Source organism: Aythya marila, assembly GCF_965140915.1.
Source record: "Aythya marila genome assembly, chromosome: 28".
In the NCBI taxonomy this organism is placed as follows: Eukaryota; Metazoa; Chordata; class Aves; order Anseriformes; family Anatidae; genus Aythya; species Aythya marila.
In genome coordinates this window covers 1,072,551-1,100,438 of record NC_139069.1, presented here as the reverse complement: position 1 = coordinate 1,100,438, position 27,888 = coordinate 1,072,551, and the positions used below count along the sequence as shown (strand labels likewise).

The following is a 27,888-nucleotide window of genomic DNA, read 5'->3' as shown; positions in this document are numbered from 1 at the left end:
GCTCCTCTGCACAGCACAGCAGAGACAGAGTGCTTAAAGGCAGGCAGAAGTGGCAGGATGCACAGAGCTCACTGGGGGAGAACATTTCCCAGCCCTGAACCCGGTAAGTCTCTGGCTGGAGGGCAATGCAGCTTTTGGTCCTGGAGGAAGGAGAAGCTGGGGGTGCAGGAAGGGCTTCCCACGGCTGTGGTGCAGAGCAGGGTCCCTGCACTCAGCCTGCCCGGGGAGCCCAGGGGCTTGGGCACGGGAAGGGCAGTGCAGAGGCTGCCTGCAAAGAGAAGGCACTTTCAGCACTCTCTGCCTGCCTCTTCCTGCTCTGATTGTGGGGCAGGCTCGATGTTAATGCGGTAGTTGGATTTGCACTGGTGACTGAGCTTCCTATTGCATTGAACTGAGACATAAACAGTTTAGTGACGAACCTGCGAATATCCCTTCTCTCTGCTTACAGACTGCACCAGGGCTTTTCTGAGCTGTTCTTTAGGACCTGCAGACAAGGGGATGTGGTTTTTCAGCACAACCTCTGTCTGCATCCATCCCCCAGCTGAGTGCTGTAAGCAGCCAGCAGCTGGGCACCAGGGGATGGACAGAGCAGCTCTCCTGGAAGTGACTTCTGGCTGAGGTTTTTGCCCGTATCAACGACATTTACCACTGCTGTGGAGCTGTGTGGCTGTGTGCTGTGTACAGGACATTCAGGAAGCACAAAGCAGGGCTACAACCAGGGAGACACACAAAGGTCACCTTGAAAGAAAGATAATATGAAGGCTCTAATGAGAAAGGAAATGAATATTGTTCGGGGAAATTTCCCCTAACAGTCTGTATATTTCCTTTTTTTCAGTGTCCTTGATGAAGGGCAGGAAATGCCCAATGTCAGCTCTGTCAGCGAGTTCCTCCTGCTGGCATTCGCAGACACGCGCGAGATGCAGCTCCTGCACTTCGCGCTCTTCCTGGGCATCTACCTGGCTGCCCTCCTGGGCAACGGCCTCATCCTCAGCGCCATAGCCTGTGACCACCGCCTCCACACCCCCATGTACTTCTTCCTCCTCAACCTCGCCCTCCTCGACCTGGGCTGCATCTCCACCACTCTGCCCAAAGCCATGGCCAATGCCCTCTGGGACACCAGGACCATCTCCTATCAAGGCTGTGCTGCACAGGTCTTCTTTTTTGTCTTCCTCATTGGTGCAGAGTTTTTTCTTCTCACTGTCATGGCCTACGACCGCTACGTTGCCATCTGCAAGCCCCTGCACTACGGGAGCCTGCTGGGCAGCAGAGCTTGTGCCCAGATGGCAGCAGCTGCCTGGGGCAGTGGCTTTCTGTATAGTATGCTGCACACGGCCACTACATTTTCCCTGCCCCTCTGCCAAGGCAATGCTGTGGACCAGTTCTTCTGTGAAATCCCCCACATCCTCAAGCTCTCCTGCTCAGGTACCTACCTCACAGAAGTCAAGTTTCTTCTGGTTAGTGCCTGTTTAGGTGTTGGTTGTTTTGTTTTTATTGTTTTTTCCTACATGCAGATCTTCAGGGCAGTGCTGAGGATGCCCTCTGAGCAGGGCCAGCACAAAGCCTTTTCCACGTGCCTCCCTCACCTGGCCGTGGTCTCCCTGTATCTCAGTACTGCCGTGTTTGCCTACCTGAAGCCCCCCTCCATCTCCTTGCCATTCCTGGATCTGGTGGTGGCCGTTTTGTATTCAGCGTTGCCTCCCGTAGTGAACCCCCTCATCTACAGCATGAGGAATAAAGAGCTCAAGGAGGCACTGAGGATGTTGTTGCTATATTCAGTATTTCGACAACGAAGCCATCTTCTGCATGTGATTCCCTGAAGTATAGCTGGACAAGGCAGAAACGTCTTTGTTCCTATATTTCAAAATTAGTTCATCCTTTTCAATATTATTCCAATATGCTAAATATTATTTTTATCATTTTATTTTATAAATTTAAGTTATTTTTGTTCTTCTATCTCCTTCTACCTTTTCTTCTAACCCAAAGACCTCATGTAGAGGTGCTGCTAAGCTCTTTGTAACTAACTAAATAAAGGAACCAGCAGGTAGGCAGTTTCTCTGGATCTCATTTCTCATACACTCTTCTCAGGCACAGCAGTGGTTGTGGGATGAAGATACCTGCTGCAACGTGGTGGAAAGCCCTGGTGTCCTCCTTTGGGGCTGCCCTTTTCTGCCCTGGCAGGCACTCCCTCCCTGCAGCCTTTGAGTCAGGGTCGCCACTTTCTTTGACCCACGAACACTGACAGCAGCAGGACATGGTCGTTTTGGTGCTGGTCACCCTTCTCTTCCACACTGCTGTCTTGTAGCACCACTGAATGAGAACTGGCCTTCCAGCCAGTGCCCCTATGAGTATGGCTTTCAAAAGTGAGGTGGAGGAAGCATTGAGGAAGCAGCCTGATCTGATGTGAAAGTTCTCCCTGCTCAGAGCAGATCTTAGCACTGGAAGCCTCCAGAGCTCCCTTCTGACTCTAATCCTGAAGGAAAGAAGTAGCAAGAGAGTGGAGGTAGGGGGAGGGAACACTGCTGTGGGCAGAGGTATTACTGGCATTTGTAATCCCTGCCAGGCATCACAAAGTGACAGATTCACTGAGATTGGAGGGGACCTCCAAAGCCCATCTAGCCACCCCCACTAGCCAGGCATGGACACCTCCACCAGGCAGCCCAGGCCCATTTCCAGTTGGAATTTGGTATCTCCAGTGACTGGGATTCGCCCACTTTTGGAGAAACATGATCCAGTGCTTGGTATTGCTCAGAGTAAAAGTGTTTTCCTGTGGGGAATGTCATGTATTTCCATGTCTTGTCCTGTCACCGGGCACTGCTGAGATTGTCAAAGGAAAATACCTGAGAGCAAGTCCATGTCTCATAGGCACTTCATAGCAGCAGGCAGAGATGGGGTTGAAGGACTCAACGCTTTTTCTGTCTTAGTCTGTACCAAAAAGCTCCCCTAGGCCTCTATATTCAGTAAAAGAGATCAAGGATGAGAAGAGCATGTATTGAGAGGAAGGCTATGAGAAGCCACCAGGACAAGGGTGGCTGCCCCTGCAGTGGACTGACCCTGGGCAAGGCCCAGCTTCGGAAACAGCCGTGTTGAACGTTCATGGTGGGCAGCGAGCTGGGCAGGAGGCAGCCATGTGCCCTGGAAGCACAGGAAGGAAGGCTGTGGGTCACCTCACCACAGCCTGCAGAGAGCTGCAGGGATGTCAGAAACAGCCCAGGGCTAGGCTGTGCCCTGGGCCTATGAGCCCTGCCTGCCCTCCTCCTGCCATGCTGCATACACTGGCTGCAGCAGAGGGGACCCCCAGCCAGCCCCTGCCACCCGCCTGGCCCCAGCCCTCTCCTGCGCCGTCCTTGCTGCTCTCTGATGCACGCCAGCACCTCCCTGTGCGTGCCGGCCAGCACATCTGCTGAGGGCCAGGGCGGCTGCTGCAGGGGCAGGGAGCTCAGCATGGCCCTTGCAGCCCCCTGCCCTGGGCCTGCCTCTGCCCTTGGGCTCTGCCCCAGCCTTGGCTCTGCTGGCAGGAGCGCTCTTGGCATGTGATTCCTGGCCTCCCCTCGCCTGCGCACAGCTGCTGCCCACTCCGGCTGCTGCCACAAACGTGTCCTCACAAGCAGCACCACCCCTTGGGCTGCTTCTGCTTTGCCTCCCCCACCCCACTGCCTTGACTCCTTGTCTCTGCTGGGCCCCACCTTCCACACCCAAATACCTTCCTTCACTGTCATCTCCCTTTCCCTGCCCCGTGGGATGACAGAGTCATGGGACATATGACCTTTAGGTGTTGTCATGCTTGTGTAACCAGATAGGTGATGGCAGATGTAGGTTTCTGTGTCTGGAAGGGGACAATCTCCCCAAAGAGGCCAAGCTCATGGGTACAGCTACAGCCAATAGGCAGAGTGGATCCCCCAGTCAGCATGCCAAGCAGGTGCCTTCTGCTGGCCTAGCAGGGCCACTGCTAGATGTCAGCCCAAAAGTGCAGCTCCCAGGGAGAAGTCAAGGCTGACCTGCCACCTCCAGACACAAGTGACCTCACAGTCCCTTTGCGTGACACGTTCCTGCTGCTGCCCTATCAAGTGCAGAGACAGAAGTGACCTCAGAGTCACATTCCTCCTTCTAAGGCAGGAGATCCTGAGGCAGAGCTGACTACTTTCTAGTTCCCACTGGACTGGGGCTCACCTTTCTGGGTTAGAGAGTAAACAAAGGTTTAATGGGAAGGTTTGGTGTTCTTCTGTGTTTAGGGTATGAGCAGGCTCTGTGGTTTAGTTCATTTTTACATCTGCCTAGAAGCCGACGTTTAAATAGAGCATTTTAATACTAATGTTAAGGGAAGGGATTAGGGTGAGCAAGAGAGTAAAGGTAAAGGAAAGGGGCTATAGGCTGAGCTTTGCTTCAAAGGATACTTTGTGTTCAAGCATTACAGAAGAGGATTCCTGTCAGAGTGTTGGAGGAGCATTTAGCTTTAGGGATTAAAACTACTGGTTAAAATAGTGTTAGGGCCATATATGACTGTACAAGTCAGTGTTACCGCACGATCTGCATTACATGATGCCTCTTCCCTCTAGGAAATCATTATTTTCTGCTGCCCATGCTCCTCTTACCACCCCCAAAGATCAAAACTCTCATGTCCAGGTGTTGTGGTTTAATCCAACCGCAGCTAAACACCACACAGTCATTCACTCATCCTCCCCCCTCCCTCTCTGGGATGGGGGAGAGAAACGGGAAAGTGAAGCCTGTGAGTTGAGATAAAGACAGTTTATTAAGGCAGGAAAATAATAATAAAAATTACGATAATAAAAATAATGATGCTAATAGTACTACTACTAATAATGTGTACAAACAAGTGATGCACAATGCAATTGCTCACCACCCGCTGAACAATGCCCAGACTAACCCCGAGCAGTCCAGCCCTCCTCCCCATGGCTAGCCACCCCTATCTATTGTTTAGCATGATGTCAGAAGGTATGGAATACCCCTTTGGTCAGTTTGGGTCAGCTGTCCTGTGTCTGTCCCCTCCCAGCTCCTGCTGCACCCCCAGCCTACCCATTGGCAGGACAGAGTGAGAAGCTGAAACATCCTTTGCTTGGTGTAAGCACTGCTCTGCAACAATTAAGCATCAGCGTCTTACCAGCACTCTTCTCATCCTAAGCCAAAACATAGCACCCTACCAGCTAGTAGGAGGAAAATTACCTCTGTCCTAATTGCAACCAGGATATCTATCCACCCCTTATTCCATACCATTTATTTCATGCTCAGGTTCCACTCCTTACAAGACCACATCCTGCTGCTGGCCATGGCCATGGCTCCAGGGAAGCAGCAGCCCCGACCCGAAGGCAGCAGAGAGGCAGAGCCCAGCGGGCAGTGAGGGGCAGCCCCAAGGTCCACCAGGGCTGCTCCTGCATGTGGCAGCTGGACTCTTGGCCGTGAGCCCCTCCTGCGTGCTGGGGCTGCTCCCCCAGCTCCAGAGGAGATGGGAATGAAAGATATCGTGTTATTTTTTTTCTTAAAAAAGCTGGGATTTCTAATATTAGGCATATTATAAGTGAATTTGCTGAAGATATGTATATTCCAGTAGAGTCTTGACGGAATCCCTTAGTTCCTTGTTCCTCAAGCTGTAGATGAGGGGGTTCACTACTGGAGGAACCACGGTGTACAGAACTGTGACCACCAGGTCCAGGGATGGAGAGGAGATGGAGGGGGGCTTCAGGTAGGCAAACATGGCAGTGCTGACCATCAGGGAGACCACAGCCAGGTGAGGGAGGCACGTGGAGAAGGCTTTGTGTCGGCCCTGCTCAGAGGGCATCCTCAGCACTGCCCTGAAGATCTGCACGTAGGACACCACAATGAAAACAAAGCAACCAAGGACTAAAGAAATGCTAAACACAAGAGCCCAGACTTCTCTGAGGTAGACATCTGAGCAGGAGAGCTTCAGGATGTGGGGGATTTCACAGAAGAACTGGTCCACAGCATTGCCATGGCAGAGGGGCAGGGAAAATGTGTTGGCCGTGTGCAGGGCAGCATTGAGAAAGCCACTGCCTCAGGCAGCTGCTGCCATCTGGGAACAAGCTCTGCTGCCCACGAGGCTCCCGTAGTGCAGGGGCTTGCAGATGGCAACGTAGCGGTCGTAGGCCATGACGGTGAGAAGGAAATACCCTGCTCCAATCAAAAAAAAACAAAAAAGAAGACCTGTGCAGCACATCCTTGGTAGGAGATGGCCCTGTTGTCCCAGAGGGTATTGGCCATGGCTTTGGGCAGAGTGGTGGAGATGCAGCCCAGGTCGAGGAGGGCGAGGTTGAGGAGGAAGAAGTACATGGGGGTGTGGAGGCAGTGGTGGCAGGCTACGGCGCTGAGGATGAGGCCGTTGCCCAGGAGGGCAGCCAGGTAGATGCCCAGGAAGAGCACGAAGTGCAGGAGCTGCAGCTCGCACGTGTCTGCGAATGCCAGCAGGAGGAACTCACTCACAGAGCTGATGTTGGGCATTTGCTCTTTCTTGGCATGGGGTTCTGCCCAAGGAGGGACTATGCAGTAAGAAGTTGCAACAGAATTATCGGATAATATCTGATTCAATTTCGACCTATTAAGCAGACATTAGGCAGGTTCCTTTCATGAGCTCTGACTGATGCTGCCTGAGGGTGTCCCTGGTAGCAGGGGACTCTGCTGTGGGCAGTGTAGTTAACAGTCCTTACCCATTAAAATAAATAAATAAATAAATAAATAAATAAATAAATAAATAAAAATGTAAAAAGGATCATGGGGTATTCTCAGATTAATTTAATTCCTGATATGAACAAATTTTTGCTCCTAAATCCCCTAACATCAGAGAAGGGTTGTGACAATTTCTTTTTTTCTATACTGTCATTCCTGCTGCAGTAAAAATGAAACCTTGTGACCTTGAAATCTTCTCAGTGTCACATATACTATTCCTCTAGTGCAGAGTGTACTTGAGATAGCACAGCCAGTCTGTGCATCACGTCTGGTCTCAGCTGCCCTGTGCTGGTGGGAGAGAAGAGCAGAGATTTTCCCAGGGAGGTGCCTGAGCCCTCCCTTGCACAGCATTTCTGGCAGAAGTTCCCTCTCAGCGCCTGCCTATGTCCTTGCTGCCTGCCCATGTACTTGCTGGGAAGCGGTTCTGTGTCCCCACGTCTCCTCCCTGTCCATGCTAACAGACCCCATCCCTCAAGCTGTGTGTTCACACTCACTCAGATTCCCCTCCACTGCAAAAATCTGAAAGCACAGAATCCAAAAAAGATTTTTCCTTCAGATTAAACAAACCTCCTTCTTCTTTAAATATCCCCTTATAAATGCCATTATCTACAGCATCTTCTACTTCTCACTGCAGAAACAGAGAGAATGATGTGGATATATGCTATATCAGCCAGCTGTAGATGTGCCTGCTGTAGAAGACCCTTCTGGCAACCCCACCTGCATGGCCCTGCTGCCAGAGCCTCACGGTGTCAAGAGCCTGCAGATGTGTCCTGCCACACACTGCCCTCTGTTGTTGTGCTCCTCAGTGCCTCCAAGCCCTCTCTCCTTCTCTCCTCTCTGCGTGCCAGCTGCGGTCAGAGCCCCCAGCCCTGCTGCGCTGTGCAGAGGAGCTGCTCCTGGGCACAGCTGTCTCTCTGCAGCGCTTGCCAGGAGCTGCCCTTGGGCCCAGGAGCCCGGCCCAGCTCAGCAGCACAGCACCCGACCATGGCATCGCTTGCTCTGTGCCCTTGGGCTCCCTCGAGGTGTCCCCAAGCCCTCAGGGCTGACAGCTCCTGAAGGCAGCAGGGTCTCTGCTGGGGTGTTCTCATTGAGGCAGACTGAACTGATCATCTACTGCTCCTCTCTGAACACAAGAGTTTTAGAAGTGTGATTTGTGCTGTTGGACTGTGGTTGTCAAACATGATGTGCTTTAACCTGCCAGGCAGCTCAGCACCACACAGCAGTTAGCTCACACCAACCCCCCCCCACATGCTTATCGGTTGAGGTCAGGGCAGTTGAAAGGGCTGAAATGGTAGAGAAAGAATTATAATAGTAATTATTTTTAGTACTATTATTGTTATGTACAAAGCAAGCTATACACAGTGCAATTGCTCATTGCTGACTAATGTCCAGCCTGTCCCCAACTGGTAGAACAGTGTGGTAACCATCTGCACCTGCTCTTCTTTGACCTTCAACAAGTCCACAAAGTGTCCTCCCAGGGACTGGGCAAGGTAGACAGCTCTTTAACATCCTCTCTCTTGAAGGCCGCTATCCCAAAACTCCAGCTGTACCCTTTTGGATCTTGGAAGTACCCTCTCGTGGGGAAGTCTATGTCAAGGTTTCATAGATCAACATTCCTCTCCCTCCTTTCTTTTCCGGGCAGTAGTTCTCTTCCATTCTCAGGAGCCTGATTTTCACACCCACTGTTTTCTCCTGCATGTAGAGGCAACGGATCCTGGCAAAGGTTGGTGCTCTGGCCTAGCAAGAGCAGACATGGGGGGTCTGGTCTAGTCTGGGGCCCGTCACAGTGGCTGGAGTGGCTGCAGGACATGTCAGAGGTGTTGGAGTAGCTGCAGGGCCTGTCCCAGGGGTTGGAGCGGCACTGACTGAGGCTCCCTTTGGAATTCCCTTTGGAATTGCCAAGGTGATAACCCCTCCTTTTCAAGCACTTCTGCAGTTTTTAAGGATTCTGCACGTGCTCAGGGGGGAAGTTCCAAAGCACTGGAGGTGCCCACTGCTCTAGGTGCCTGCCCAGATCCTCCCATGCTCCCTACCACTCCTAAGTCTCCTGCCTTGGGGCAGGTCTCTGGAGGGCATTCTTAACGAGATGTTTATCCTTAAACAAAAATTGAAACACATTCAGGAGACATCACAGTAGGACCATCCCATGGGTATCCAAAGCTTTGTAGAGCTAGTGTACTTAGCCTGGAGGAGAAGGGGGAGGTGAAGGAGAAAGAGAGAGTGCATAAGTGGAGAAATGTCTCTCCCGTTTCTCCTCATGGATTGGCTCCCTAAAGCAAAAAGGGGAAGGGTGTAGTTCTTAATAGTTTCTGAGTGATGGTTCCTGAGGTATGGACGTGATGGCAATGCTCAGTACAAAGAACAGATTTGTCACCTGACCAGTAATTTTATAAACTCACAAGCCAGTGCTACACAACATAGCAAAATAACTTTAAACCAGCCACAGAAATGATAAAGAGCACAATGGGAACATATGCAACAAGTAATGTGCTATACAACACATTTCTGAAAACAAGCCCAACAGACCTGAGATCCAAAATGTCGACCTTGTGATCAGCAACTCTTAAACTGGTCTAATGCTTATAACAATTTATCTTTAGTACTCTGTAGTAAGATCTGTCATTATCTCAAGCCTTCGTGCCCCACACTGGGTGCCAAAAAGACTGCTGTGGTTTAACGTGGCAGTTTGAGTACATGGAATTATTTGAACAAGTCCAGATCAAGGGGCGAGAGCAAGTCTTCTATGAAGGCACACTGAGAGAACTGGTACTGTTCTGCCTGGAGAAGACAAGGCACCGGGGAAACCTTAGAGCAACCTACCAGTACTTAGAGAGGACCTACAGGAAAGCTGGGGAGACAGTCTTTGTCTGGGATTGTAGTGATAGGACAAGGATTAATGACTTTAAAATAGAAGATGGCAGGTTTAAATTAGATACATGGAAGAAATTCTTTCCTCTGAGGATGGTGAGACACTGGAACAGGTTGCCTGGAAAAGCTGTGAATGTCCCATCCCTGGAAGTGTTCAAGGACAGGTTGGAATGTGTTTTGAGCAACCCGGTCTAGTGCAAAGTGTCCCTGCCCACTGCAGGGGGGTTGGAATAGGACGATCTCTAGGTCCTTCCATCCCAAACCATGATCCCATGTTTCTATGATTATCTACGACAATGCCATCATTGACCATGTGAAGCTCATAAAGGCTCTCCTCAGAGATTTTAACCAAGCCCTTTCCCAAAATTTCACCATCCCCCTGGCCAGTCCTCAGGTTGCTTAAAGTTGGTTTTGGAAGACTGAGAGAGGTGCTGGTACAGCTGCTGACATCATCATAAGACCTTTCTCAAAGACCTTGGAAAGGACAAATTGATTAAAGTCATTCATCAAGACTTAGAAAAGGCAGATGTCAAACCCATCTTCTACTAGAAGGCTGAGCAAAAAGATGATTAAGCCTAACCAAGGATTATAACGCCAGCCTTCACCCTAGCCCCCAGTCAAGAACTAAACAAATCTCCAACCTCCAAAGCTTGATCTTCCCCTATAAATTGAGCAGGCATCTTGAGAAGAACACTGATCCTTCCCTTAAAGCCCTACCATTCCCATAACCCTAGAAGGTGACCTCTAATCCCTAAATGTTAATCTGAACACCTAATTACCAAAACTCTCCACCATGCACACAACACATCTCAGCTTCAACCCCACTTCTACCCCTAACTTCAGCTGTTTGTCCCCTTGGGGCAGGGCAGGGACTGCAAGGTCCTGCAGCAATCCCATGGCATTGGAAGAGGCATGTGAGGTGACAGGTCTGTGATCAGATCAGAGGCCACAAGGAGGAGCTGGCTGGGAATGCTGGGATGGGATCAGGTGTGCCTCAGGATGTGCTGGGCCTGCAGGAGGCACATGGCGGTGAAGGAGGCTGGGAGGCCACTTCTGTCTCTGGATCTGACGGACCAGCAGGAGAAATGTGGCACAGATAGGGACCGTATAGGGCAGAAGCATGCTCAAGGCATTGAAGATGATGGTGAGGCACCTTCTGTTGTGGTCAGGTGAGAGACCACAGGAAGGCTGATGGCATGGGAGTCATGCTTGAGGTATAGCTAGTGAGACCATAGAATGAGAGAATGGCTCCTGTTGGAAGGGACCTTAGAGGCATCTAGTTCCAAGCCCCGGTCCATGGACGCCATAAGCAGGGATGCCCCCCAGGAGAACAGGTTGCCCAGAGCCCTTTGGACAGGAATCCCTTCCTCTGTTGCATCAACTACACCTCTCAGCTTGGTGTCATCTGCACACTTGCTGAGGGTGCACTCGACCCCACTGTCTATGTCATCAGTAATAATATTAACCAATACGGGTCTGAGGACAGACCCCTGAGGTACAGGACTCATCACCAGCCTCCACTTGGACATAGAGCCATTGAGCACCACTCCCTGCATGTGACCTTCAGGCCAACTCCTTACCCACTGAATGGTTCACCCATCAAATGCATATCTCTCTAATTTGGAGATCAGGATGTCATGTGGGACCATGGCAATGGTCTTACAGAAGTCCAAGTAGATGACATCGGTCGGTCTTCCCTTGTTGTCTGATGTGGTCACTCCATTGTAGAAAGCCAGCACACTGGTCAGGCAAGATTTATCCTTTGGTGAAGCCATGCTGGGTGTCTGAGATCACCTCTTTGTCTTGCATGTGCCTTGACATTGATACCAGGAGGATCTTTTCCATGATCTTGCCAGACACAGAGGTGAGGCTCAGCATTCAATAGTTCCACAGATTCTCATTTCTACCTTTTTTAAAAATGGGAGTGATGTTTTCCTTTTTCAGCTCACCAGGGACTTCACCCAACCACCAGGACTCTTCAAATATGATGGGGAGATGCTTGGCAACTACATCAGCCAGTTCCCTCAGGACCCTGGGATGCACGTCATCAGGCCCCATAGACTTGTATTTGTTGAGTTTCTTCAGGTGGTCTCAAACCTGCTCTTCACTTAGAGTGGGTGGGACTTTGCACCCCCAGCCTCCATCCGTGGGTCCAGGGAAATGAAAGACTTGGGAAGCCTGACTGGCAGAGAAAACTGAGGCAACAATGTTGTTGAGTCCCTCAGCCTTCTCCATGTCTGTCATTCTCATCCATCACAAGGCGTACACTCTCCTTGGCCTTTCTTTTATGAGCAGTGAATCTGTAGAATCCCTTCCTATTATTCCTTGCATCCCTTGAGAAGATCAATTCCATCTGTGCCTTAACTTTCCTTATCCCATCCCTGCACACCCAAAACTGAAACATGTGAGAGGGCCTGGGAAAAGGAACCCTGGCTCCATAGATGCCACTTGGGAAACAAAACTTGTAGGTAGGAAACATGATTTTGTGGAGGTGCAAAGCTGATGGGCACATTGTGCAGGATGCTCCTAAAGACCCATATGTCCTTTTCCCTCCTGACTACAATGCTACTTCCTTCTCAGGAATGGGGTAGCCAACAGAGATGAGACAGATACACTGAGATGTTAAATGTCATCAGAAGGCTGATCCCAATAAAATATGGCACAGTCTGGAGCAGCTTGGACAAGAGACTGTAGATGCTAGATGCTACACTAACACTGATTTAAAACAGTCATGTATTGCCGTCACCTTATTTGAACCAGTAATTTTAATCCTTAAAACTAAATGCTCCTAAATACTAAATGGTACTCCACCTCTCTGAGAGGAATCCACTACTCAAAGTATGCACTGAAGCAAAACACAGCCCATAGTCCCTTTCCCTTACCTTTCCCTTACCTTTACACTCCTGCTTACCCCAATCCCTACCCTAAACACTAACATTAAGATGCACTATTTAGCCCTAGAGAAGTTGTTGGCAGGCCTTAAAATTCCCTAAACCACAGGGTTTGCCCATATGCTTATGACAGACCTGATATGCACAGAAGAACACTAAAGATTCCCATTAAACCTGTGTTTTTCCTCTAACATAGAATGGTGAGCCCTAGTCCCTAAAGGACTAGAGAGAGGTCAGCCCTACGTCAGGATGTCCTGACCCAGCAGAAGGAAAGTGACTGTGAGGTCACTTCTGTCTCTGCACTTGATAGGGCAGCAGCAGGAACGTGTCATAGAAAGGGACTGTGAGGTCACTTGTGTCTGGAGGTGGCAGGTCAGCCTTGACTTCTCCCTGGGAGCTGCACTTTTGGGCTGACATCTGGCAGTGGCCCTGCTAGGCCAGCACAAGGCACCTGCTTGGCATGCTGACTGGGGGATCCCCTCTGCCTACACACCCAGGACGACCCAGGCAGAAAGAAGGCCCCCAGATGGGTTGTCCTGTCCCTTCTGCTTGAGTCCATGACTGGGCATCAGGAGGCACAAGGCTTGGCTGTGTTTAGCCAAGAAGCTGCAAGGCCAGCAGCAGGCCCATGGCTTGGAAGCTGCTGCTGAGGTGACTTGTGTCTGGTTGGCTGAGAGGCCTCAAGGAGCCTGCTGGGTTGGGATGCCTACTTCAGAAGTAGTTTCCACCCTCATGGAGCTTCCTTTGGTAGTAGGAAAGAGCAGGAGAGAAAAAAAATTCTTTGGAGTATATCTTGGAAGTTACACATTAGCACGATAGAATAAGAAATGTCCCTCAAAGTGTCGCACTGTGGTGCCAGAAGTCACCCTCTTATCAGACCCTGACTTTCTGTTTCAAGGAACAGCTGATGAGGGTTTACGAGACATGGGTTAAACAAAGGACGAGAGGAAGGTTGTGGACAGAGATGGGTTTCTGCAGACTTCAAGGAAATAAGTCAGAATGTGATAGAGTCTGCAGAGGAGAAGGCAGAGGGTGCTGGTAAAAATGGCAGGCCCAACAGCCCTGAGGTTTCTGTCCCCTTGGCTAGAGCTTAGGAGGAGATATGTTATATTCATTCTGATGAGGCCCCATAGATTCCTTGCAACATTGTGAAGCTCCTCGAAGATGTCATACCAGTGTTCTTCTCATGGCATCACACTGCCCGCCACAGCCCACAGACCCCAGGAACAGCCTTGAGCTGGACTTGGGGGTGAAGGATCTCCTTTCCCAGTTCCAGGGGTCAGGCCTTGGCTCTTTTGCTTCACTAAAGCCAACCAAGACTTTTCTCAGCACAGTGCTTTGCCTGTCTGTAAACATGGCCTCCAATTAGCTGCCCTAACAAGGCCCTGGGGAGGCTTTGTTAGTAACAGCCCTCAGTGGGGCTCATTAATACTCCAAGTCACTTCAACTTGTCCTTCTGACTTTACTTTCTCTAGCAGTTGCATCGTTCTCCTCTCAGTAACTGAGCTTCATAGACTCAGCACCACAATACACCATGGAACTCATTAAAATGAAGAAATTCCTAACATCTCCTCCATAGTTTTCTTCAAGGTTTCATGCCTTGTGCAGCTAATTGCAGAGTTTACATGACGTAGTTAAGGGAAAAGATTTCACAAAGCACAGAATAAAAATATTTTCTTATTTCAAAGGCTGAATGCTGTTGCATTTCAGTTTGGAGCATCATTCTCCTATTGCTATTCATCCAGGGTGACTTCTTTGGAGACCTTTATCAGGAGGAAAAGCAGAGTCTGGAGGTCTGACACCTTCACTGCCAGCAGTGGTCTTTGTCCCTGTAAGTGCAGCCCAGCACATGAAACCCTTTCTAAGACATGTCAGGGGTTCCTTGGGAGAAAATAAAATATAAAATAATAAAATAAAATAAAATAAAATAAAATAAAATAAAATAAAATAAAATAAAATAAAATAAAATAAAATAAAATAAAATAAAATAAATAAAATAAAATAAAATAAAATAAAATAAAATAAAATAAAATAAAATAAAATAAAAGTTGAAATGAGCATTTGGAATCTGAGAAATTCAGCTTGAATTGCAGTAGACACCTGGACAGCCATGGTTCTCTTGGGTCTTCTGTGGCAAACTAGGGATGAAAACTAAAGAAAATACCTCTTCAAGTGGCTGTAGCTGTACCCATGAGCGTGGCCTCTTTTGGGAAATTGCCCCTTCCAGCCACAGAAACCTAAACTGAGTAAAGTGAAAACACCTGCCCATTCAATGGAGTAGGGCAAAGTCCTGCTTCCTGTGCTATAGATGCAGAAGGCAAAAAGAATTGCATTGTGCCTGACAATACTCTGGGACGTGTCACCCAGGTCAGGCAACTTTACCTTAGTGCTGACAAGGCCATCACTAAAGCACGCTCCCAAGCTCTACATCTACACCTTGGCTCTCCAGTCGATGACTCAGCTCATGGATGGCAATCAGGGAGTCTCGGTTACCGCGATGCTGCCTCAGGTGTGCCACCATGGTAGCCATTGGCACCTGCTGTTCTTCAGCCTTCAGCAAACCCCCAACAGAAGGATTCTGTGGAAGGCCAAACAAGGTAGACAACTGTTTCATGTCCTTCGTCTCCAAGACAGCTCTGCCAAAGCTCCACCGGTGGTGCCCTTTTGGAAGTTTGCAGTTCTCTCTCCTGATGCAGTCTAAGCCGAGGATGCACATAGCCTCTGAGCTAGTCCCATTGGGGTGTCTGATATATGGAGTAATATTTGTGTCAAGAAGATGGTTGATATGAAGAAGGGGTCATGTGGGGGTGTAGCCATGGGGGTTGGCAAGCCCTATGGTTGATGATACCATCAGACTGTTAAGGATGAGGCCATCAGGAATGAAAAAGAGTTTAGAGGGAACATAGAAGGGTGAGGACCTGTAACCCCGGTCATGGAACTTTACCTCAGTACTGACAAGTCCATCACTAAGCCACGGTACCAAGCTCTACGTCGACATCATGTCAGATGTTCACGTGTGCAGGCAGACAGTTCAACCTTTGTGTGATTGTGTGCTCTCTGACAAGACAGCAGCATCTGGAGCTGCAGGAAAGTTTGGATAATACAGGAGTAACCAGCTGCATTGAATTGCAGCACAGAGTCACAGAATGGTAGGCGATGGAAGGATGCCAGGTTGCACCTTTTCTGTGCTTCCTTCTCATGCATGCTCTCAGTTTCTCTGGAGCTGTGTCCTGAATGTTATGGGGTTGTGCAGGTCTAAATTAGAAGGGCCAAAGGAAGGTGATTAAAGGATTGGAGCATCTCAATCCCATCCAATTGGTTCCTAGCCTGAATCAAGAGGAGTGTGGACAGCAGGTTGAGAGAGGTGATCCTCCCCCTTTACACAGATCTGGTGAGGCCACACCTGGAATAGTGTGGGCAGTAAGGGGCTCCCCAGTACAGGAGGGGCATAGAATGTCTAGAGAGGGTCCAGCACAGAGCCAGGAAGGTGATTAAGGGATTCGAGCATCTGTCCTGTAAGGAAAGACTAAGCACGCTGGGCCTGTTTAGCCCAGAGAAGAGGAGATTGAGAAGGGATCTTATCAACCTCTACAAATACCTGAGGGGACAATGTAAAGAGAATGGTGCCAAAATCTTCTTAGTGGTGGCCAGTGATAGGACCTGGCAGCCTTCCATCCCCTACCCTTCTGTGACTCTGTGCTGCAATTCCATTCAGCTGGTTACTTCTGTATTATCCAAACTTTCCTGCAGCTCCCGATGCTGTGATCTTGTCAGAGACAGGACAATCACATGAAGGTGGAACTGTTTGCCTGCAGACAATAGCTGTTAACAGAATGGAGCATCAATGTGGGTGAACAAGGAGAAAATACAGGATTTTGCCTACATACACCTCTTGGCATTTACAAGGAGAAGAGCCCAGTCCCGCACCGGAGAAAGAGTAACCCCACACATCAGGGCAGGCTGGGACCCTACTGAGTGAGTAGTGGCCAGGAGGAGAGGAGCATGGCCATCAAGAAATCTGAGTTCCCAGACTCAGCTGAGATCTATAAGAGACCACCAACAGAAGGGACTGCAGCCAGCAGGGAAAGAGGTGCAGCTGTGAGAGTCCTTAGGAAAGGCTGCTGTGGAAAGGATTAAGGGCTATGACAAGACAGAGTCCCAGCAGGACCCAGGTCTTTGTGCCCATGGCTAGGTTGTTGTCTCTGCCACTGAGGCTTATGAGGAAACAACTGACTGTGAAAGCACCAGGGCCTCATTGCCTCCTCGCCCCCAACCATGAACCAGGCAGGCGTCATACCATTCTCCTGCACTTGGCCATGCACATCCCCATCTCCTACTGCCCCACAAAGAGCCATGAGCAATTTGGGAAGAGAAAGGATCTCCTTCCTAGGGAACATGGGTCAAGGCCTGACCCTTGTGCTGGTGAAACACATCCAGTTTTCCTATACATCAGTGTCACCTTCACATTGCCTTTGTCTCCTTGTCCTCACTGCCTCCAGGGTTCTGCTCTAACGAGCTCCAAGGGAGGCTGTGTCAGTGCTGGCCCTCAGGGAGACACTGCAGGAAACTTGCCTCTGACTTGGACTTCTGGAGAGCTGTCTTCAATTGTCTCTGAGTGCCTGAGGTTTGTGGGCTCATCAGCAAAGCCGCCAGAGGGGCGATTGCTGTGCCTTGGTCTGGTGCTGTGCTGCTGAGCTGGGCCGGGCTCATGGGACAGAGAGAGCTCGTGGCAAGAGGGCCCTGGTGCAGAGAGACAGCTGTGCCCAGGAGCAGCTCCTCTGCACAGTGCAGCAGGGCTGGGGGCTCTGACCGCAGCTGGCACGCAGAGAGGAGAGAAGGAGAGAGGGCTTGGAGGCACTGAGGAGCGCAACAACAGAGGGCAGCGTGTGGCAGGACACATCTGCAGGCTCCTGAAACCGTGAGGCTCTGGCAGCAGGGCACTGCAGGTGGGGTTGCCAGAGGGGTCTTGTACGGCTGGCACATCTGATTACTGATAGCATCTGTCAGGATGGGTCTCTTTGTTTCTCCAGAAACGAGTAGAAAACGCTTTAGAGAATGGCATTTATGATTGGAGTTTTCAACAATAAGACCAAGGCAGGGGCTACCTGAAAGGCAAGACTTTTCCTGTAGCCTGTGCTTGCAGATACCTGTGGTAGGGTGGAGGCTGGTTTCATGGTAATAGGTGGTCAGGTTTGTACTGCAGACTGAGACTCCTAGAACATTGCAGTGAGAGATCAATATTGAATCAATGAACTTCATAAAGTCCCTTCCCACACCTCAGCCCAGAAACTACACCAACATCATCATTGTGGTCCTCTCAGGTTTTATCCTAGCTGATCTTTAGGAGCTGTGAACCCTCCAATGCCCAGTGCTCTGTCTTTGAGAGGTCTCAGCCAATTTGAGATGACTACCGATTGCCTGCAATGAGCATGAACTGACTCGTCTGCAGGCAGAGCTGCAGCACAGGAGGGTCTGCTGAGTGTCCCTCTGTCCCTCCCTGGCCTTGCCTCCCCTGGCAGCAGCACGCTGGCATTCCTCCTGGCTTCTCCAGCTGGCCGTGCTGCTGCTGGTCTTGTTCCCAGGCTGGCTGGTGATGGGGGTTTAACATGCCCATGGAGTTAGTCCTCAGTGTGCTTGGAGGAAAGGGAGTACGGGGACTGGTTTAGGGGTCTGGAGTTGGGCACTTTGAGCCTCGATGTCTCTGCTCTCAGCAGTGTCCCGGTTTGTTTCAGGCGAACATAAGAGTGCAATTGTCCAGTAGGTCAAAGAGACACCAGCACAGGGCAGTTGACACTAGGACTAACACACAGACTTGATGTGCTCTCTCAAGGACACTGCACTGAAGCCATCACCACGTTGATGACACACAAGGATTTACTGTGAATACAGTGGGGCTGCTAGAACAAAAGAGACAAAAGAAAAATCATCATATTATCTTTACCACTTGCTTAGGGCAGGACTGACTCCCACATTGCCCACAGCAAGTCGCGTGCTCTCAGTGACACCCTCTAGCAGCACCAGCCAGAACTCATGAAAAGGACCTGTCAAAAGTCTCAATGGAAGTGGAGAATCATTTGGGAGGGATTAAATGAAAAATGGAATGAGTTTTCCTCTGAAATGAGAAATGAAGGCTAAAAAGAAAAATGGATATTAATGTATATATATATATTTTCCTGTAAGATAACTCTGTTAAGATAGCTCTGATAAACACTCAGTGTTTTTCTGTTCCTTGTGCAGGACCCCAAGCCCAGAAATAGGAAATGCCCAACATCAGCTCAGTGAGCGAGTTCCTCCTGCTGCCATTCGCAGACACACGCAAGCTGCAGCTCCTGCACTTCGCGCTCTTCCTGGGCATCTACCTGGCTGCCCTCCTGGGCAACGGCCTCATCCTCAGCGCCGTAGCCTGCCACCACCGCCTCCACACCCCCATGTACTTCTTCCTCCTCAACCTCGCCCTCCTCGACCTGGGCTGCATCTCCACCACTCTGCCCAAAGCCATGGCCAATGCCCTCTGGAACACCAGGGCCATCTCCTATCAAGGATGTGCAGCCCAAGTTCTCTTTTCTGTTTTCTTCTTTGGCTCAGAGTTTTCCCTTCTCACTGTCATGGCCTATGACCGCTACGTTGCCATCTGCAAGCCCCTGCACTACGGGAACCTCCTGGGCAGCAGAGCTTGTGCCCAGATGGCAGCAGCTGCCTGGGGCAGTGGCTTTCTCAATGCTGCCCTGCACACGGCCAACACATTTTTCCTGCCCCTCTGCCAAGGCAAAGTTGTGGACCAGTTCTTCTGTGAAATCCCCCACATCCTCAAGCTCTCCTGTTCATATGCCTACCTCAGGGAAGTTGGGCCACTTGTGTTTAGTGTTTATTTAGCCTTTGGTTGTTTTGTTTTCATCGTGTTATCCTACGTGCAAATCTTCAGGACAGTGCTGAGGATGCCCTCTGAGCAGGGCCGACACAAAGCCTTTTCCACTTGCCTCCCTCACCTGGCCGTGGTCTCCCTCTTTATCAGCACTGGCATGTTTGCCTACCTGAAACCCCCCTCCATCTCTTCTCCATCCATGGATCTTATTGTGTCAGTTCTCTACTCAGTTGTTCCTTCATCAGTGAACCCCCTCATCTACAGCATGAGGAACCAGGAGTTCAAGGATGCAGTAAGGAAACTCTTTGGATACATGCTTCTTTGCAATCAGTAATGTTTGTGAGTTCCCTGATTATTTCAGGAACTGTGAGGAAAATTTTTGTTACGATATTTCTCTATAAATATTTTCTACATTTTTTTCTTTTGATTTAAATTATGTTTTCCTTAACCTGCTACATGATTTTCTTATTTCTATTTTTTCATTTATAGTGACCCAGTCATCTAATTATTGAAAGAAGCAGGTTATGTAGAGAAACATAATAAATAAAAAACAAAAACAAAACAAAACAAAACAAAAACATCAGAACTACATTTTATCAGCTGCCATCTCTTCCCATCCCCTCTGGAGCTGGGGTAGAAGCCCCAGCACACAGGAGGGGCTCAGGGCCAAGAGCCCAGCTGCTACATGGAGTTTGGGTGGGGGCTGTTGCTTCTCTGGAGCCATGGCCATGGCCAGCAGCAGGACGTGGCCTTGTCACTGCTGCTCTCTTTTGGCTTTCAGTGTGTTCTCCTGTGCTCTTTTATTCGGATAAGCAGTCAGATCTCATAGGCCTTGGTGACAGTCCTGTTCTCTCTGCATTGGCATCCCTGTGACTGCAGGCAGCAGCAGGCACTGTGCAGCCCTGGGTTACAGCTGGCCTCCCGCATAGCACCACAGTAAGAGGAGGGTCTTGCTCTGGGCAAACCCAGAAGCCTGGAAACCTCTCCAAAGCTGCTGCCCGGAATAAAGGCAAGAGGTTGCTCCGTGCTCTTCTGTTTTCTGGGGTTCTAGTGCCGGGTTCTTCACCTGGGGCTCAACAACCCCAAACAGAGCTACAGGCTGGGAGATGAGTGTTTGGAGAGCTGCCTGGTAGAGAAGGATGTGGGAGTACTGGTTGATAGTCGGCTGAATATGAGCCAGCAGTGTGCTCAGGTGGCCAAGAAGACCAACAGCATCCTGGCTTGTATAAGAAGCAGTGTGGCCAGCAGGGCTAGGGAAGTGATTGTCCCCCTGTACTCAGATGAGGTACTGAGAGGAGAGTGATGTAACCACTTGAGAAGCTAAAGTCAGAAGGAAAAGTTGAAGTGACTTGGAGTATTAATGGGCCCCACTGAGGGCTGTTACTAACAAAGCCTCCCCAGGGCCTTGTTAGGGCAGATAATTGGAGGCCATGGTTACAGACAGGCAAAGCACTGTGCTGAGAAAAATCTTGGTTGGTTTTAGTGAAGCAGAAGGGCCAAGGCCTGACCACGGCCACTGGGAGAGGAGACCCTGCACACCCATGTCTGGCTCAGGGCTAGTCTTGGGGTCTGTGGGATGTGGTGGGTAGTGTGATGCTACTAGAAGAACTTCATTTTGACACCTCCTCAGCCCTGCACAGTGTTGCAAGGAAGCAATGCCAACAGTCAGCATTCCAAGCAGGTGCCTTCTGCTGGCCTAGCAGGGCCACTGCCAGATGTCAGCCCAAAAGTTCAGATCCCAGGGAGAAGTCAAGGTGACCTGCCACCTCCAGACACAAGTGACCTCCCAGTCCCTTTGCGTGACACGTTCCTGCTGCTGCCCTATCAAGTGCAGAGACAGAAGTGACCTCACATTCCCTGCCACAGTCACATTCCTGCTGCTGGGGCAGGAGATGCTGAGGCAGAGCTGATCTCCTCAGAGCATCCCCACCCATCTCCTCCTTGTGGCCCACAAGCTGATCAGATCAGGATGAGCAAGAGACTCAAGATAAAGGGAAGCGGCTATGGGCTGTGTTTTGGCTTGAAGGGATACTTTGAGGTCAGGCATAAGAACAGTGGATTCCTGTCAGGGTGTGGAGTAGCATTTAGGTTTGAGGATTAATGTCAGTGATTAAAATAGTGCAAGGGCTTTACATGACTATTTTAAGTCAGTGTTACAGCAAAATCAACATTGCCTGAATGTTCTAACCTCACAGAAATCATTCATTTCTGCTGGCCAAGCTCCTCTTTCCTCCCTCAAATCTCACATCTCTCCTGGCCAGGCTTTTCCTGACTTCGCCATATCAGTCATCTTCTTAGGGGCAGCTTTCTGATGGCTTTCATGATCTCAAAGTATCTGCCTCACATCTGTTGGCTACACCTTTTTTGAAACTGACATGACCTCTAAGTCAGGATGGAAAAGAACACAAAGGCTGTAGCTGAACCCTGCACAATGTGCCCAGCAGCTCTTGTACCACCTCAAAATTTTGTTTCCTGCCTCCAACTTTTAGATACTGAATGGCTTCTGTGCACCCAGGCTATCTTTTTCCAAACCCTCATGCATGGTTCAGTTTGCCCCAAGTGTCTTGGAGGCAGTGGCCCCCTCTGTGTAGAAAACTGAAAGCAGTCCTAAAGGATGACTTCAGGCAAAAGCTGACACCTCTGACATGACAACCCCTATCCAAGACCTCTTCCTCTATGGGGCCTACCAGGTACTTAGAAAGAACCAATCTCAGAAACTACATGCACAGCAAGTGCCTTCTGCTGCCCTTCCATGGACACCGGCAGATGTGAGCCTAAAGGCACAGATCCCAGCCAGGAGTCAAGGGTGACCTGTCAGCTAATTCAGAAAGCAGTCAACTCACAGGCCCTTCAATAGCCTTTCACTTCCTGCTGGACTTAGTGCTTCTGAGGCACGACTGAGCTTATAATACCACACCTACAAAACACCCCCTTTTTGGGCCAGGACCTGCCCAGGTAGAATTGATCTGGTTGTGATCCTCCAAGCCCATGGCACACCTGCTGGGCTCCCAGGCTCTCTGAGACACAGGAGCCAGTTCCGTGCCAGTCCTGGGAGGTGCTAGGGCAGGAGGGACCTTGCAGACAATGTTCCAGCCCCGTGCCTGTTGGTGGTCTCTCAGCTCCTTGTGCACAGTGAAGATCACACTCACATCCAGAAGCCGGAAGCCAGTCTAGAAGACACTCAGGGGAAGCACCCTCTAAGCTCCAGCCCCAGCTAGCAGTGCTGCTCTGCAGAGCGAGGGGGCTGTGGTGCCCAGTGTCCTGGGGCTGCAGAGCTGTCCTCTGCCTGCTCACAGCAGATTGAGCACTTGAGCTCTGCTCAGTCCACCTCGGAGGAGATCCCCCCTTAGGAGGGAAGTGCTGCAGTGGAGGCCAGCTGTGCCACTGCTGTGCCCACTGCCTGTCCCTGCCTAAAGTCCCAGCACAGCCCCACAGCAGCACTGGCACCAAGTGAGAGGAGCAGCCGGGCCTGACCCCACCAGCAGGGCTCAACAGGACAGGGCAGCAGTGGCAAGAGAGCAGCTCTGCATGCCCCAAGCGCTGGTGCTCCCTGGCCGTGCTGCTGGGATGGGACTCTTTTCCTCTGCACCTCTGCACACGGGCATTGCCCCTGCAGAGCCAGGCCTGGCCTCAGAGGAAAGATGTCAGACAAAAACGGTAGTTAAATCTTAACTTCCTTAAGGTTAAATTCACAGAGAGCATGGCTTCACATGCACAGAGTGTATGAGCTATATTCAACAGGTACATCTATATCATCTTAATGGGTGTTCATTAGCTGAATTAATGTAATAAGAATATGCACAAACACAACCAGAAACAAAACAAAACAAAACAGTTATACTGGTATTAAGCCAATTATTTGCATTATAAGACATGTGCTGAAGCAGATCAAAAATTTCTTGTATCCAAGACACATCTAGTGATCTATATCCACAGGGCATGCTCGAGCTCCTGGCTCCTCATTCTACAGATGAGGATGTGCTCTGCTGGAGGGACCACTGAGTACAGAACTGCCACCACCAGGTCCAGAGATGGGGAGGAGATGGAGGAGGGCTTCAGGCAGGCAATGATGACAGGCCTGAGGGAGACAGACACCATGGTCAGGTGAGGGAGGCACGTGTAAAAGGCTTTGTGCCAGCTCTGATATAGAGGGGACAGGACTGTCACCTAGATCCTCAAGGTCTAATCCAAATACACTGCTCCTACCTGTGGCAGCTGAGCTCTTGGCCCTGAGCCCCTCCTGGATGCTGGGACTGCTCCCCCAGCTCCAGAGGAGATAGGAAGAGAAGGAAACTGAAACCAATGAATTTCCACTGAGTTCTTTCTTGTCTTTATCTATCAAGGAAGCCCGGTTCTGTATGTGCAATAGATGATGTGGTCAAACCTTACAAAAGATGTAAAATTCTGAATGGTAAGAATGAGATTATTAAAAACAAAATGAAATATTGTTCAAATACTAACAAAGAAAACTAATGTAAAAAATTGTGTCATTTTCCCAAATACACTTTGATTTCTCTTGGGATTCTTATTAATGATAATGTTATGAAAACACTAGTAACGATAAAAATGATATGATATAATGTAAATCAAATTATTTGCATATTATTAAAAATACATTTTCTTAACACATCATGGATGCTTAAGAAGAATGTATGGAAACAGTTTCCTCACTGCGTCCTTGAGCTCCTGGTTCCTCATGCTGTAGATGAGGGGGTTTAGGGCTGGAGGCACCACTGAGTACAGAAGTGCAACGACCAGGTCCAGGGATGGAGAGAAAATGGAGGGGGGCTTCAGGTAGGAAAATATGCCAGTGCTAATGAAGAGGGAGACCACAGCCAGGTGAGGGAGGCAAGTGGAAAAGGCTTTGTGCCGGCCCTGCTCAGAGGGCATCCTCAGCACTGCCCTGAAGATCTGAACATAGGACACCACAATGAAAACAAAACAACCAAATGCTAAAAAGATACTAAACAGAACTGCCCAAACTTCTCTGAGATAGGAATCTGAGCAGGAGAACTTGAGGATGTGGGGGATTTCACAGAAGAACTGGTCCACAGCATTGCCGTGGCAGAGGGGCAGGGAAAATGTGTTGGCCGTGTGCAGGACAGCATTGAGAAAGCCACTGCCCCAGGCAGCTGCTGCCATCTGGGCACAAGCTCTGCTGCCCAGGAGGCTCCCATAGTGCAGGGGCTTGCAGATGGCAACGTAGCGGTCATAGGCCATGATAGTAAGGTTATAATACTCTGCTATTATGAAGAAGAGAAAGAAAAAGACCTGTGCAGAACAGCCTTGATAGGAGATGGCCCCGGTGTCCCAGAGGGCATTGGCCATGGCTTTGGGCAGAGTGGTGGAGATGCAGCCTAGGTCGAGGAGGGCGAGGTTGAGGAGGAAGAAGTACATGGGGGTGTGGAGGCGGTGGTGGCAGGCTACGGCGCTGAGGATGAGGCCGTTGCCCAGGAGGGAAGCCAGGTAGATGCCCAGGAAGAGTGCGAAGTGCAGGAGCTGCAGCTCACGCGTGTCTGAGACTGCCAGCAGGAGGAATTCAGTGATGGAGCTGACGTTGGGCATCTGCTTTTTTCCGGATGTGGTCCTGAACAAAGAAGAGGATGAGAATAATAAAATACAAGAAATGCATCAGAGGAAAATGAATTCAATTTCTCATTTAAAATCATCACTTTTATTGTGCACTTTTTGGCAGACATTTGGCAGATCCCTTTCATGCATCCTGATTCATTCTGCCTGACGGTGTCTGTTGGAACAGGGGGCTCTACTGTGGGCAGTGCAGGAATCAGTCCTGTCCTACAGCAAGAGGTGAAGAGGAACATGGGGAAATGTCAGTTTCTCTTCCATCCTGATCTCAAAGAGGTTTTCCCCGGTGTTGCTCCCAGTTCACCAAACTGCAAAGCAGAGTTGTGGAGGCTTTTTTTTAATTTTATTTTAAATTTTTGTTTTTTGAGTTTTTTGTTTCAGCTGTCCCACCACTCCTGAGGAGTGTTTCCAAGTCACAAACCCTGGTTATTTCTGCTGGACTCAAAGGGAATCCTTGTAGATCATTATCAGAGAAAAAGAGACTGTCACTTTAGTGCACAGTGTTCTTCAGGTATGACAGCCAGTCTGTCCATGAAATACGGTCTCAGCTGCCCTGTGAGAGCTGCAGGAAAGTTGTACTCACATGTTTGATTGAAAAGAACAAAGACACTGCTGAGAGCAGAGGAATCCAGGCTCAAAGTGCACATCTCCAGACCCCTCACCCTGTCCCCGTACTCCCCTTCTCCCAAGCACACCGAGGGCTCACTCCATGGGTATGTGAAACCCCCATCCCCAGCCAGCCTGGGAACAAGACCAGCAGCAGCACGGCCAGCTGGAGAAGCCAGGAGGAATGCCAGCGTGCTGCTGCCAGGGGAGGCAAGGCCAGGGAGGGACAGACGGACACTCAGCAGACCCTCCTGTGCTGCAGCTCTGCCTGCAGACGAGGCAGCTCCTGCTCATTGCAAATGATCTGTGCTCACCTCAAGCTGGCAGAGACCTCCCAAAAACAGGGATGTCTCCCAGCACTGGGCATCAGGGGGCTTGCAGCTCGTAAAGATCAGCTAGGATAAAACCTGAGAGGACCACAAAATGATGTTGGTGCAGTTTCTGTTCTGAGGTGTGCGTAGGAACTTTATAAACTTAATTGCTGACAAACTGATCTCACACTGCAATTCTCTTGGAGTCTCAGTCTCCACTACAATACTGACAATCCATTACCATGAAACCTGCCTCCCCTCCACTGCAGGAATCTGCAAGCACAGGCTACAAAAAAAGTCTTGCCTTTCAGGTAGCACCTGCCTTGGTCTTCCTCCTGAAATATCCAGTCATATTTCCCATTCTCTAAAGCGTTTTCTACTCCTTTCTGTAGAAATAGAGACAATGACCCAGGCAGATGCTATCAGCCATCAGATGTGCCAGCTGCAGAAGACCCCTCTGGCAACCCCACCTGCAGTGCCCTGCTGCCAGAGCCTCACGGTGTCAAGAGCCTGCAGATGTGTCCTGCCACACGCTGCCCTCTGTTGTTGCACTCCTCAGTGACTTCAAGCCCTCTCTCCTTCTCTCCTCTCCCCGGGCCAGCTGCGGTCAAAGCCCTGCTGCACTGTGCAGAGGAGCTGCTCCTGGGCACAGCTGTCTCTCTGCAGCGCTTGCCAGGAGCTCCCCTTGGGCCCAGGAGCCCAGCCCAGCTCAGCAGCACAGCACCCGACCATGGCATCGCTTGCTCTGTGCCCTTGGGCTCCCTCGAGGTGTCCCCAAGCCCTCAGGGCTGACAGCTCCCCAAGGCAGCAGGGTCTCTATTGGGGTGTGCTGTTTGAATCAGACTAAATTTGTCACCATCTGCACTTCTCTGAACACAGGGGAGATGACTTTTACAAGGGTGATTTGTGCTGTTGGACTGTGGTTGTCAAACATGTTGTGCTTTAACCTGGTGGGCAGCTCAGCACCACACAGCAGTTGGCTCACATCAGCCCTCTCCCCCCCCAAAATGCTTATGTGTTGAGATAAGGGCAGTTTAAAGGACTGAAAGGGAAGAGAAATAATAAGAGTTGCTGTTATTGTTATTGTTATGTACAAAGCAAGTTAAACACAGTGCAATTGCTCATTACTGACTGTTGTCCAGCCTGTCCCCAGCTGGTAGAACATTCTGGTAACCATCTGCACCTGCTCAGTCAGTGGCACTCACTGAGGCTCAGTAAGCACAGACCAAGTCCCAGCACATTCCAGTCACTTATGTCCCTTTGGAATTGCCGAGGTGAGAACACATGCTGTTGAGGTTGTGATGAGGCAGGGGTCAGCCTCTTCTCTCAGATAAGTAATGATAGGACTCAAGAAAATGGCCACAAGGGGAGATTTAGATTAGATATTACGAAAAATTAGATTATATATCATGACAAACTTTTTCTCCCAAAGAATAGTCAGGTACTCTGAGACAGGTACTCTGATATAATGAAAGCCATCAGAAAGCTGATCCCAGTTAGATGACTGTTATGGGGAGGTCAGGAGTAGCCTGGCCAGGAGAGATGTCAGATTGGGGTGAGGGAAGAAGTGAAGAAGAGCTTGAAAGCTTACCTTTGTAGATGGAAGAGGGTAAGAGGTAAGAGGTAATGTTGATGCTGCTGTAACACTGACTTCAAACAGTCTTGTATGGCCCTTACACTATTTTCAAGAGTAACATTAATCCCTCAACCAAGACATTAGTCAACCACCTTGACAGGAATCCACTATTGTAATGCAGAACTCAAGGTATCACCTGAAGAAAAACTCAGCACAGAGCTCCATTCCCTTACCTTTACTCTCTTGCTCACCCTAATCTCTGCCCTTAACACTAACATTAAAATGCTCTATTTAACCCCAGACTTCTTGCCATACCTAAAAAAAACCACCCTAAATCATAATGCTTGCCCATACCCTAACCAGAGACCTGACACCACAAGCAGAACACAAAACACTCCAACTAAAACTTTGCTTAATCTCTAACACAGAAAATTAAAATTTAGTCCCTAAGGGACTAGAGAGAGGTGAGCTCTGCCTCAGCATCTCCTGCCCCAG

At 49.8% G+C, this 27,888-nt stretch overlaps 2 protein-coding genes across 2 annotated transcripts; one reads left to right on the top strand and one right to left on the bottom strand.

Moving 5' to 3' along the window:
• Positions 1-857: 857 nt before the first annotated feature.
• LOC309888197 (olfactory receptor 2B2-like) lies at positions 858-19,648 on the top strand (the record flags this gene model as incomplete). The annotated part of the gene is made up of 2 exons (XM_082780432.1): positions 858-1,775; positions 18,710-19,648. 2 exons carry the CDS (start codon positions 858-860, stop codon positions 19,646-19,648), a joined length of 1,857 nt encoding a protein of 618 aa, XP_082636558.1.
• A 4,295-nt stretch (positions 19,649-23,943) lies between these two features.
• Positions 23,944-25,003, bottom strand: LOC309888196 (olfactory receptor 14C36-like; the record flags this gene model as incomplete). The annotated part of the gene is made up of 1 exon (XM_082780431.1): positions 23,944-25,003. Exon 1 carries the CDS (start codon positions 24,877-24,879, stop codon positions 23,944-23,946), a length of 936 nt encoding a protein of 311 aa, XP_082636557.1. The 5' UTR covers positions 24,880-25,003.
• Positions 25,004-27,888: the final 2,885 nt, after the last annotated feature.